At 31.2% G+C, this 12043-nt stretch overlaps 1 protein-coding gene across 1 annotated transcript; it reads left to right on the top strand.

The window, feature by feature from the left end:
* The first annotated feature begins 2837 nt into the window (after positions 1–2837).
* On the top strand, positions 2838–3807 carry LOC143630353 (putative membrane-associated kinase regulator 4). The gene has a single exon (XM_077099417.1). The coding sequence runs from the start codon at positions 2839–2841 to the stop codon at positions 3805–3807; it is 969 nt and encodes a 322-aa protein (XP_076955532.1). The 5' UTR covers position 2838.
* The last annotated feature ends 8236 nt before the right edge of the window (positions 3808–12043 follow it).

Genomic DNA, 12043 nt, shown 5'->3' with positions numbered 1-12043 from the left:
TGGTAAGTTGAAAATTTACCAGTATATAGAAGACTAACAATAATTTATTACTTGTTATAAAATGTGAATTTTGTGTACATGTGATGCAGTTGATAATATCACTTGATATGATCAAGTAAATAGTACTAGAGAAAGCTAGTAACTTAAGAATGGTATATTTAACACACATTTTCATCATGTTATAGTGATAGGTTGCTAGTTAATACTATTTTTATTTATGTTTTTTAATTGAATTATATTTTTTGAACTTTGAAGTTTGTGAGATGAGATGAGTGGGCATGTGGTTTGGCTTAACAAAAGAACCTGACCTCTGAGTTTGCAGCAAAGGTTTCCACTTTGTGAACAAGAGAGTATGGACACTAGATTTGACCCAAATGCTATAACTATATATCTTTATTATAACTAAAATAATTAACAAAAAGCTTGGAGCTACAGTGGTATCAAGGTGTGTATATATTGATGTCATCTCCGTAAGATTGTGGGCTTTTAGGAGTATGATTAGAGGGGTGTGAATTACATAAAAGGCAAATTGGATTTTAATAATCTCAACTTAGTTCATTTCTACAAGCGGCCTCAAATTTAAAAAAATTGGCTCTCAATGGTTCCCCGTTAAAAAAAACTAATGACGTTAAGTTTTTTTCGAATTTCAAATTGACTTTTTAGGGTTTTTTATCGGAAGAAGGATACGAGTCGATTGATGTAAAACTTAGCTTGAAATGATATTCCAAACAACTTAATTTTGTTAATTTAAAGTTCAAACACTCGATTTGAAGCACTAACAAAGCCATTTGAAGCATCATTTTGAGCTAAGTTTACGTTAATCGACTTGTATACTGCTTCCGATCAAAAACCCTATAAAATCAGTTTAAAATTTGGAAAAAAAACTTAACACCGTTAGATTTGTTTTAATGAAGGACTATTGATAGCCAACTTTTTCAAATTTGGGACAACTTGGGGGGGGGGGGGGGGGAATAAACTAAGTTTAAATTATTATCGGCCAATAACAGAAAGTTGGGATTATTAAAATCCAATTTTCCTGTATAAAAATATTAAAATAATTTTTCAATCAATAAGTTAGGACAACCATTATTAACTTAATTAATTATATTTCTCACTTTCAACCAGTTGTGTGCTATTAATGTCCAGTTAATATACACCACCGATTTTAATGGTGTCTCGTCTCATCTCATCCGACTCTTAATACGCAGCCACTTAATCTCAAGCTTAATTTACTATTGTAATAAGTTTTGATGCATGTATATATAATGATGCATTAAATTCATCACAATAGTATGTTGACGGTTTTAAATGTGCAACAAATGGATAAACATCAATACTTATTAAACAATAATACCACGTTGAAGTTTTTTAGTCCGTGCAATCAATTTTAATATATACGTGTCGATCTACACTCTATTATGGTCTATTGACTCTTGCTCTAAACTCTATTATTATTTTAATAATATTATAGATTCGACTTTAAAAAATGTTGTAGTGTATAAGTGGGGACCAAAAATTAATTTGAAACTGAACTTTGTAAAAATAACCTTAAAATTATTATGTCGTTTGAAATTTGGACAAACTGTTTTATAAAAGTTACTAGATTATATAACATTTTATATGTATAATAAAAAAAATTTACATGTATATAGAACTAAATGATATAATATTAATTAAACATTTTCTGATTAAAAATAGTTATACCTTTAGAATCTTGTGAAATAAGTGAAGTAAAGAAAGGTGAAATATAATAAGCCCAAATGTTGACCAAGTCAATTTGTGGAGACCCATGAAATATTTAATTATATATATACTCTAAAGACCATGTCTATAGAAATATGAGAATGCTAAAAACCAAGGTTTATGGGAAAATGCATAGTTCAATTTAAAATTCAAATTTCTCCCAAATTCTTTTAAATGCAAGTTACAATAGGTATTGCATCAAGTACAAGATATTAGAGTTATTTAAAGCAATTAGAGTTAGTGTACTACTTTTACTATACAAGGCACAAGTGTAATTATGTCCTGTGTGTAACTACTTAAATAGGTAAAATGTTAAAACATGCTTGCAACACTCTTGATTGCTATACACTTATGAGTTTCAACTTTCAAGGTGGTCAGCGGATTTTTCATAGGGTTTCTTTCTGGGGGTCATCTGTTCGATTCCCGACTCATGTCGCACTTTGAAATATGAACAACATCAATGTAAAAGAGATTCGAACTCGGGTAATAGGGTTAACAAGTGTTATGAGTTATGACCCTTTTGGGAAGAATACCACTGTCACTGCGACATATTTCTTTTGTAAAGTTACTTTGTATAAGAAACTTGTACTATGTCCAAACAAGAAGTAATGCTTTCAAGTATATACATATGTCCCTCTTCCATGTGAATAAATTATATGTTTTCATTCTTGTGTGTGAAGGTTATGAATCATCATAATAGATTAATATCACACCAATAAACACTCTCATAATGAAAGAAGAGTGACTAGACTCTTTTCATCACTTGTCCACTTTTGAGTAGTGATTGTACAACAAGATTAGCACAAGGCACAACCTACTCATTGCTTGGTCAATTTTGAAAAGGGACCATTCTAGCTTCTTACCATACTTTCTTGCTTGGAAGTATTTAAAAAAGATACATGAAAGTAACAAAAAAATGACATTTTTCTATTTTACATCTCACCACTTTCTAACCTGTCACTTTCTCTACTTTAAATGATGCTTTTTGAGTATTGAACTGTTGAACCCCCCCCCCCCCCCCCCCCCCATCCAACATAAGCTCAAATTCACTAAAAACTTAAAACAAAAAAAAAAAAACACACACACACACACACAATGGATGCAAATCTTTTATCATGCAATTATGAAGATGAAGACTTCATAGACATGGAAGTAAGCTCATCATCACATTCAAATTCACCATCAAAGAGCATAGAATTTGAGTTCCAAATGGTTAATGATTCCATAACACATTCAAACTCACCAGCTGATGAGCTCTTTTACAAAGGCAAACTCCTTCCACTTCACCTTCCACCAAGAGCACAAATGGTTAAATCACTTCTTCAAGTCCAAACCAACAAGTTCAAAGAAGATGAAGAGTTCATAACATTTTCCACACCAATGGTTCAATCATGCAATATATCTCCCACTGAATCATGCAGGGTGAGTACTGAATTGACCCCAGATGAATATTTCTTCGAATGGTCAACCGAATTAACCGGATTCATCAACGATCACCCGAAAAAGTACTATGGTCCATGGTCAAAGAAGCTTAAGTTAATCAAACAGTCTTCACTAACTCAAAAGCTTAAAGCTTCAAGATCTTTCCTCAAATCTTTGTTTAACAAATCTGCTTGTGGATCAGATGGAAACCCATGTGCCAAACAAGTTGAACAAGGTTGTGATAATAGTTTCTTGAAAAAATGTCTAAGGGTGAGTAAAAAAAATGGTTTTGACCACATTCAAACATGTAAGTATCCAACATTGGCAAATGTCTTAAAGGGTATTGAAGAGCAAGGGAATGAGGATGTGTTTGATAGTAATTGCACTCATAGGAAGTCTTTTTCAGGGGCAATTAAGAGAAAGTGTTCACCTTCTTCTACTTCATCATCAACATCATCTTCTTCATCATCTTCTTTTAGTTATTCTAATAATGGGAGTTATGAGTTACAAATGTTCAAGAGGAATAGTAGTGCTAATTCAGAGCTTGAAGGTTGTATTGAAGCAGCTATTGATCATTGTAAAAAATCCCAACAAGTTTTTGATTCAAGAAATAATGTGATGTTTCCAAAATGTACCTTGTAATAATCAATCAATGTTTATTATTCAAGAGGCCTTTTTTTTCTTTTTTAAATTTTCTTTTTTTGTTTTTGTTTTATGAAGATATTATCACCAGCATTTGCTTTTTGAATATTTTCATAAGAAATCAACTAAAACATTATTTTGTAAAATACTAATTGTAATTTTGTTTCAAATCTTTAATGAGCACTATGTTGTCTACACTTAAAACAAATTAAAACTTTTGTCATGTCACATTTTTGTTACAATTGTTTAAAAAAGTTAACCACTTTATTTAGCGATATGACTATCGTACTAAGAATCGGAGCAAACAGACAAATAAAATTGAGTTAGAAAATGACTCAACTTATAAACGACATAACTTTATATCCATATGAAATTATGGGCCGGTAAAATAAGTGAAAACATCTAAATTGGCCGGATGCTTGGACCAAATTCCAACATTTGGGGTTGACGGTTTTCCCTGAATTCAAAAAGTTATTGTATTTTATTATAAAGACGTGTGTATCTTCATCTTCAAATTTACCCACTTAAGTTTTAATCATAGGTTTCTTATATAGAATTCTCAATATTTGGCGAAACCCGTCAAAATTAGATTTTCCAACACGTTATAATAGTTTTAAGGTATTCAGTGGTATATCAAAATTTCCCTTAATCGCTCTTTTATCTTTTATGCTACCACTCTACCAAATATTAATACGAGTTCAAGATTTCCTCAAATGACATTTTTCATCGGTTAACATGTCTCCCTCAAATATGTTCCGATTTGAATATCACAACTCAAACACGAACTCTTTTCTCTAATCGCCCGTACCTACCCAAAAAAAAAGTTGCAAAAAGGAAAAATAGACTTCCTAGCACAAATTGAACATCAAATTCACATTATTAGATTTCTGCCTTTTTTCTGAATATGTACCTACAAAAGCAGGAAATTATAAAGGGCATCTTTTACACAAGGCAGATAATGAATCCAATATAAGATCACATGTAACTTATTCAAAATCTGTGCCATGGATCCAAAGGTTAAGAAAGAAAAAGTGAGCCCACTAATACTTACACTTTCAAAGCCTTCTCAATTACCTTTATGTGTTTGTATTGCAGTAGTCCACCTCAAACTCTTGCTTTAAATGTGGTGCTAATGATCAAAAACTTATATTTTAGTGTGAGTTTTGTGAATCTTTTAAAAAGATTCTGTGCACAAAAGAAAAGCTGGTCAGAAGAGTGATAAAGAAATTTGGCTTTAGCATATTTGTTAGTTCTAGGTTTCTTTATGTCATGAGTCAGCTTTCATAGTTATTTGCCTTAGCTATTTAAATTAGCTTACAAAAATTTTAAGCGAACACTTGGCTAATTTATGAAATTTTAAATGATACAGTTTAATTTTGAAAACTGTTTGAAGTGAATTGGCCCTTAATTATTATGTTATTCCAGTTCAAACCTGCAAGACTTCTTTTTTATTTATGTCCAAATGAATTTTTAAACATAAGAACTAATAATGTTTGATTGGTTAAAAAAATCACATGATGTAATAAATTTTCAATATTTAATTATTTATTGGAAACCAGTAAGTCGGCTTTCACCTTTAAAAAATTATAATTTTAAACCTACATGGGAGTGACGTGACAGTAACATTTTCACTTTTTAGTTAAACCACTACACATGGTCTTATATTTTACGTACCTGTTGAAAACATGATTATATTGAGGGGTTTTTTTCTTTTAGCATGAAAAGAAGAAATATTAGTGTTTTATCAATTTGAAATAGTACAAATGAAAATGAAGGGGATGGGGTACATTTACCACAACTTATTTACTTTACACCCGATTTTCTTAACTTTTTTTTTTCAAAGTTAGAAATTATTTCTATTTTTTTCTATCTTCACAAGTTTAAAGGTAAATTTCATTTTTGTGTCTTTTGTTAAGTAAAAATCTAGAGGAACAATCATGTTTTAACTTTATGTGTATGCAGACAAAAATTTTTTTGCCTCTACCCTCACCTTACAATTTCATTCCTGCTTATGCTTCCCCAGGGACCATAATATTTCCTAAGGGTCAACTTTGTTTGATATCTATCATCTATGCCACGGCCCTCCAAACATTATGGGCGCTTCGGGTTTGTACCGCTCACATTCCTAGATCTCCACCGCGCCTCATCCACCATAGAGTGAGCTCATAGCAATTCCGTGGCCTTTAAACACGTGGACAAATTCGTGTATAATATGAAATATTTTGAAATGTGGAATACTACCCCACGTCTAATCTAAATCTAAACTCTCTAATAAAGGAATCGGACAGCTGTCACCTCCTATCGTTCCTATTCTTCAGCCAGCCAGCCTACGGGTTTTTCACAATTCAGTTTTTTAGGGTTTCTATTCATTAAGATCCAAATGGACTTATTCATGATTCATATCTGATTCTTATACCAATCTCATCATCAACCAAGCATTTCTTTCTTTATATAATCGGATCGATTAGTCAGGGAAATCATCAGAGACATTTACAATAGACAACTCGAATCTCCATCTAGCTATTTTTAAGTATAAACACTAAATTGATTTGTGTTTATCGATAGTATGAACCCTAAATCTGACTTCGATTTCATCTCGAGTAGAATCACTATCACGCTTCGTGTTCATCTATATTTAAACCCTACGTCGATTCTATTATATATTTTTCAGTGAAACTATTTGTTTGCCATTAATATGTTTCTTACTTCAGAAGGACCTACGATGTAACCAGTAAATATGTTTCGCTGCTTACTTTTGTAAGTTAGTACTATTGTAGATCTTTACATATAGCCTTTGTTAACATGTTCCTCTGTCATTTATACCTCTCAATGTTTTAGAATAAATTAGATTTTGCTTGACTTCACTTCACCATCCCGTGTTTCACATAAACAATTAGGGCTACAATCTGATTTTAGTCAATTCATTAAACTTTGTATGATTATTGCACAATGAAATTTTTAGTAATGTTTCTTTCTACTATTTTTTTGCTGATGAGGTGGCTTCTGTAGCTGTCATGGCAAGTGGTAACAAAATTTTTTTAGTCTTTTACATTGAAGTAAAGAAAAAAAAAACTTAGTTCACTCATGTTTTTTTATTTTTTTGAATTTCCTGAAACTAAAGTGAGAAACAATAAATTTACATTTATATTTTTTTTAATAGTTTAAGTAACAAAAAAACAGTTCATTATGATCCATAATGATTTTTTTAGTTTCGTATTAAAGGTTGAGTTGAGTTGCCATTTGTACCGTTAGGTGAGCTAAGTCACAATCTAAATGATTGAATTACTAATAATCATCTAATCACGTTCTAATATTTCATGATGTTTGTATGGTGGTCCATGGCTAGCCTAGAGCTGTTATTAGTGGAAAGAAGGTAATCCCAACCTGTTTGCTTTAGCCTATGTTGATTTGGGTTAGGTTTTACGGGCTATATAGGGCTGGGAATACACACAATTACTGCAATGCTCTGCTATTTGATAATGTTGATTCCTTATCATTCAAGAGTTGGATTTAGTTTATAAAATGCATAACAAAGAGCTTTAATGTCATCTTTGTGTTAATTATGGTTCTTCTAAATTGAATAAAAGAGTAATGCGTTAGTTTTTTTATTTGTTGGAGGTTTACACACAAAGTTGTAACTAATACCCAACTATTATTTGCATTTCTGCTCCACCTGACCTAACACCCCAAGAGGACCTTGGCGACCCTTTAATGTTGATATTGTTTTTTATTTGTTTGGCATTTGAGAATTTTTTATATTGACGACTTCAATTACAAATAACGATTCAAAGTAGTTAAAATTGCCATGTTTTTGAGTTAAATGTATGTGTAATGCTGTAAATTGGTAATAAAAAAGCTAAAAAGAAAACTAAGATTAAATAATATAATTAATTAATAATGGTTCATATTACGTCTTCTACATATTTGTGTGTTGTGTGTAGTCAGTACTCAGTACAATGCAATGCATACATATGCAATCTTGAATCTAGCCAACATTTTGCATACCAAGGAACTTGCTCGGAGACTTGAGGTAAGATTATGATTTTAAATATTTTCACTTGATGAGTTTATAGTTATTAATTATTTTACATTACTAATTAAGGTTTCATTCTTTGTTCTGTATAATTTTTCTTTTACCTATGGCAAGGGGTTCAAAACAAGGACTATGCGATTAGGATATGATGTGATCGTTTTTTGTTGTGCATCTCAGAACAGGTCATAGTTTTATGTTGTTTTAAATAATTAATTTCTGGAAGTGATGATTATGCCCTTAGCGTTGGTCTTTTATTCTATGTTACTAAAAAGAAGCTAATAGATAGCTGCTCTCGCAATGTTGACATGTTTGGATGCAAGAAGGTGGCCAAGTAAGTCTTTGACTTTTTCTAATGGGTCAAAAGATGGCATTAATTGGCAACCCAGTGTTTTTGAAAAATATTATGTTTGCATATAGGTATGAACATCTTATGTATTTGATGCCATAAACAGTACAGGCCACCAAAAGAGTATGCTAATTAATCAATAATGGTTTCATGGTCTTTTTCAAATGTAGCATGATATTTTTAATAATTAATTTGTGTTATTTGAGAATGAAAATTGTTATATTTATTCAATAGTTTGATTCTTTTTAATTAATTGTTAGAAGGTGATATATATTGATGAGTTGACTCAAACATAACCGGATACTTCAAATTTAACAATTACATTTTAATTATAAAAGCTTACGTTAATTTCCGATTGAAAACTTTGAAGCAGCCCAAAATCAGAAAATGTATTGGAATAACATCAATAATAAGAGTTTAAATTCAGCACTTGATCAAAACAATTAAAAATAAAACATATTAAAAAACAAACGATTTTTAACTTGATCACTTGGAAAAGCCTATTTACATAAGATTAATTATGTAACATGAGTGAAAATTCATTCTTTTTATGTTCTCTTTTAGGTTCTTACTACTAAAAATATACGAAGAAGTTAAAAATTGTGTGCATTTTAACGTTAAGATTTCCTATCCCATCACCTATGTAAAACAAGTGAAACAAAAATGTTGTTAAAGCTCTCACCAATTGTAAATTTAGCTTATTATTATGTAATACGGGTTAGGTTCAAATAAGAAGTTTGATTTTCCTAAGAAGGCTAGGAAGGAGGGTATTTTTATCTTAACACTTTTATATCAAAACCCACTTACTTTAATCCCAAAACCACTTACATTAATTTCAAAAACTCACTTACATCTTCACTCATCTCCTACATCCACCACTACTCCACCGCCACCACACCCGTCACCCACCGCCACTACCTCGCCGGAAAAGTCCGAAAAAACACAATGGAAAACACTATGAAAAACACAATGTAAAAAACACTATGAAAAAAACACACAATGATAAAAACACAATTGTATAACACAATGTAAAAAACACAATAAAAAAAAACATAATGAAAAATACTATTGTATAACACAATTTTGTAAAACACAATTTGTAAAAAACCCATTAATTTTTTTTATATTACAATATGGTACTCATATTAAAGATAAAAAGACACCCGTTATTATGGTGAATTTGTTTTTCAAAAAAAACGTCGTAAAAAAAGTTATGGGCGTTTTAAAATGATGGGGGAATTTGGCATGTGCCTTGCATGTGGAGAGAGAAAGTCAACAAATGTGTTATTCCTTTTATGTCTTTTACCTTGTGTTCACACTTGATTTCTCCTAAACTAATCTCAACCCTCTATATTCAAAATCAATGGATAAGATTACTTCTTATCCTTCCTACAAAAACTATACTTCCTATTATAACCTATAAAAACTATGTAATACTTTAATAGATTTATCAAAAATAATTTTATTTTCATTTAAATTTTTTTCAACCCGTGTATTACACGGGTATCTAACCTAGTAAGAAAATAAAGTAGACACGTGGATAAGAATACCGTAAGATTTTACGTTAAAGCAAGAAAAAAGTAAAAAATTATACAAGTTTGTACATAAGTTATATAGGAAAAAAGGTATAAATTTCACGTGCTCAAACAATATAGTAAATATTTGTATGACATAACCAAACAAGTATAAACATACTATAAGTTATTAATTATTATCATTGATATTATTATTATTATTATTATTATTTTATTTTTGTTTTGCTAGTTATAATCATATGTGTAAAGTTAAAAAATTATGTCACTTGTACAAATTTTCCACCATGTAAATCTTTATTTACCTCAAGTTCATTTACAATCTTCTCTTTTTTTTATTCAAGGTGAGGAGCCCTCCTTCAACCCACTACAACCCGCATCAATTTCATCAACCAACCAATAATAATATTGTCCCACTTGTTTCAATCCATTCTACTCAATTCCTACCCTTACCTCTTATGAGTTTTAGCTCAATCCACTCTGAGTTTTATAAATCGATTTCCATTTCCCTTCCTCCTATTCACTTCACTAGGGGCTTCCACCCTTGCGGGTGATAAAATTTTGTACAATATTATTAGATGTAGACACACGTACAAACATCGGACACAATAACTTGGCAAGATTTGCGTCAATTGACGTAAACTAAGGTTTTGTGCCGATTAGACTAGCTGCCTAACAAAAGCTTTAACAAGCATTTCTCAAAAAGCTTTAATTATGTGGTTGGGTGTAATGTATCCATTGTAGGGTTGTTCAAAAGGCTTGCATCTCAAAATTTGCTTGAAATTGGCTCATTTAAAAAACGAACAAAGCCAATCTGACTCTACTTGTAAATAAGCCAAGCTCGAGCCAAAAAAAACTCGCATGTTGACTCGTTTAAGTTAACCACATTTTTTTTCTAACGTCTTACTAGCTGGTTATATAACTTGTTTTTCAAAACAGATATGGTCCATTAGCCGGTTAGCCCACTAGAGATCACATAATAATACTTCTTTAAATATTAAATACTATCATTTTTTAAAATGATTTGGCTCTTCGAGCCACAGACTGACTCGATCTTTTTACAAGTGATGCTCAAGCTTGAATATGAGCCAAGTTAACTCGTTTAACTTCAAGTTAGAGCTAAAGCGCTAATTCACAGTCCTTTGAAACGTGACATGTATTTGTTTATTCTCGTATTTTTCCCTAGATTTAGGATCTAGTCAATCAATGCCCATATATCACATTTACAAAAAAGAAGATTGATTAAAGATCTTGTATATCAAGCTAATGATTCAGGGCATTTTTCATAATAAAAAAGGTTAAAGGCATCTACATGACAGGTTTAAACAATTCTTTATGTAGAGTCAACATCATTATATCAACTTAACAATCCTTTACTACCAACTTAAATTTAAACTGAAAATTTTGACTATAGATTCCAATCTTTAAAGTGGCTAATGTTGCTTTAAGCTGCTATAATCACTTCTGTACTGCAAACACACCATCTGTTCAATCATTCAATCATAAACACGAAAACCGCAAATCAACCCAAGAACCATTAGTTAGTTCAATCGCCCATGGTCCACGTGCCAGGCCAGGTCACACCCAAATTTCGCAGCCTATTTGTTGATTATTCCTTTGGTGATTTAGCAATGCACATACAAACAGGATGCTAAAAGAGGTACAAAAGTCAAAATAAATGCTTTTGACTTTTGGGTCAAACATACAACATTAAATTTAATAAGCTATTTGCCTCACCTTGAACTTTATTATCAACATGGTAAACTTTATAATCACGCCTTGTTTGCGACGTTCGCATATAATGTATATATGTGTGGGCCCGAGGGGAGTGAAATTCGTTATCTTACTAATTTCGTGAAAATAACAGTAAGGGCCATTTTGGTATTTAACTTGAAACTAAAATCATATAAGAAATGAGGGAGACTAATTTATATTAGATAATCATTTCTAAACATTCTTTATTTTAACAAGTGGAAGAAAGCGAACCGCTGACGATGCTCCAGATATACTTGAACAATAAAACAAAATTGGCAATAAACTTAAACCCAAAATTTCTTTTAAAACAGTCATACAAATCCGAATGTATCTAACAGGAAGCTGTCCAATTTGGAAAGAAAACAATAACGCTCTTGCGCATATTGGAAATAAACCAGAAGCATTACTAAAGTCATCAATCAGAACCTTAACAGAATTGCAATCAACATGACTAAAGACTATAAGGTCATCAACAAAGCAAAGACGACGAAGCCTCATTTCATCACATAGCCGTTGCCACTACTATTTATATTTCCTATTCAACTTGAATATCGTCCAAGAAAGAAAAAA

The sequence above is a fragment of the Bidens hawaiensis genome, unplaced genomic scaffold (assembly GCF_021521415.1).
Source record: "Bidens hawaiensis isolate Kalapana, Puna unplaced genomic scaffold, B.hawaiensis_p1.1 tig00000055_1, whole genome shotgun sequence".
NCBI classification, from domain to species: Eukaryota; Viridiplantae; Streptophyta; class Magnoliopsida; order Asterales; family Asteraceae; genus Bidens; species Bidens hawaiensis.
The sequence above is the reverse complement of the archived record's forward strand: the minus strand, read 5'-3'. Positions and strand labels throughout refer to the sequence as shown.

What these genes read in the sequence shown, in the direction of transcription:
- LOC143630353 (XM_077099417.1), top strand. Translation starts at nt 2,839, where the DNA reads ATGGATGCAAATCTTTTATCATGCAATTATGAAGATGAAGACTTCATA.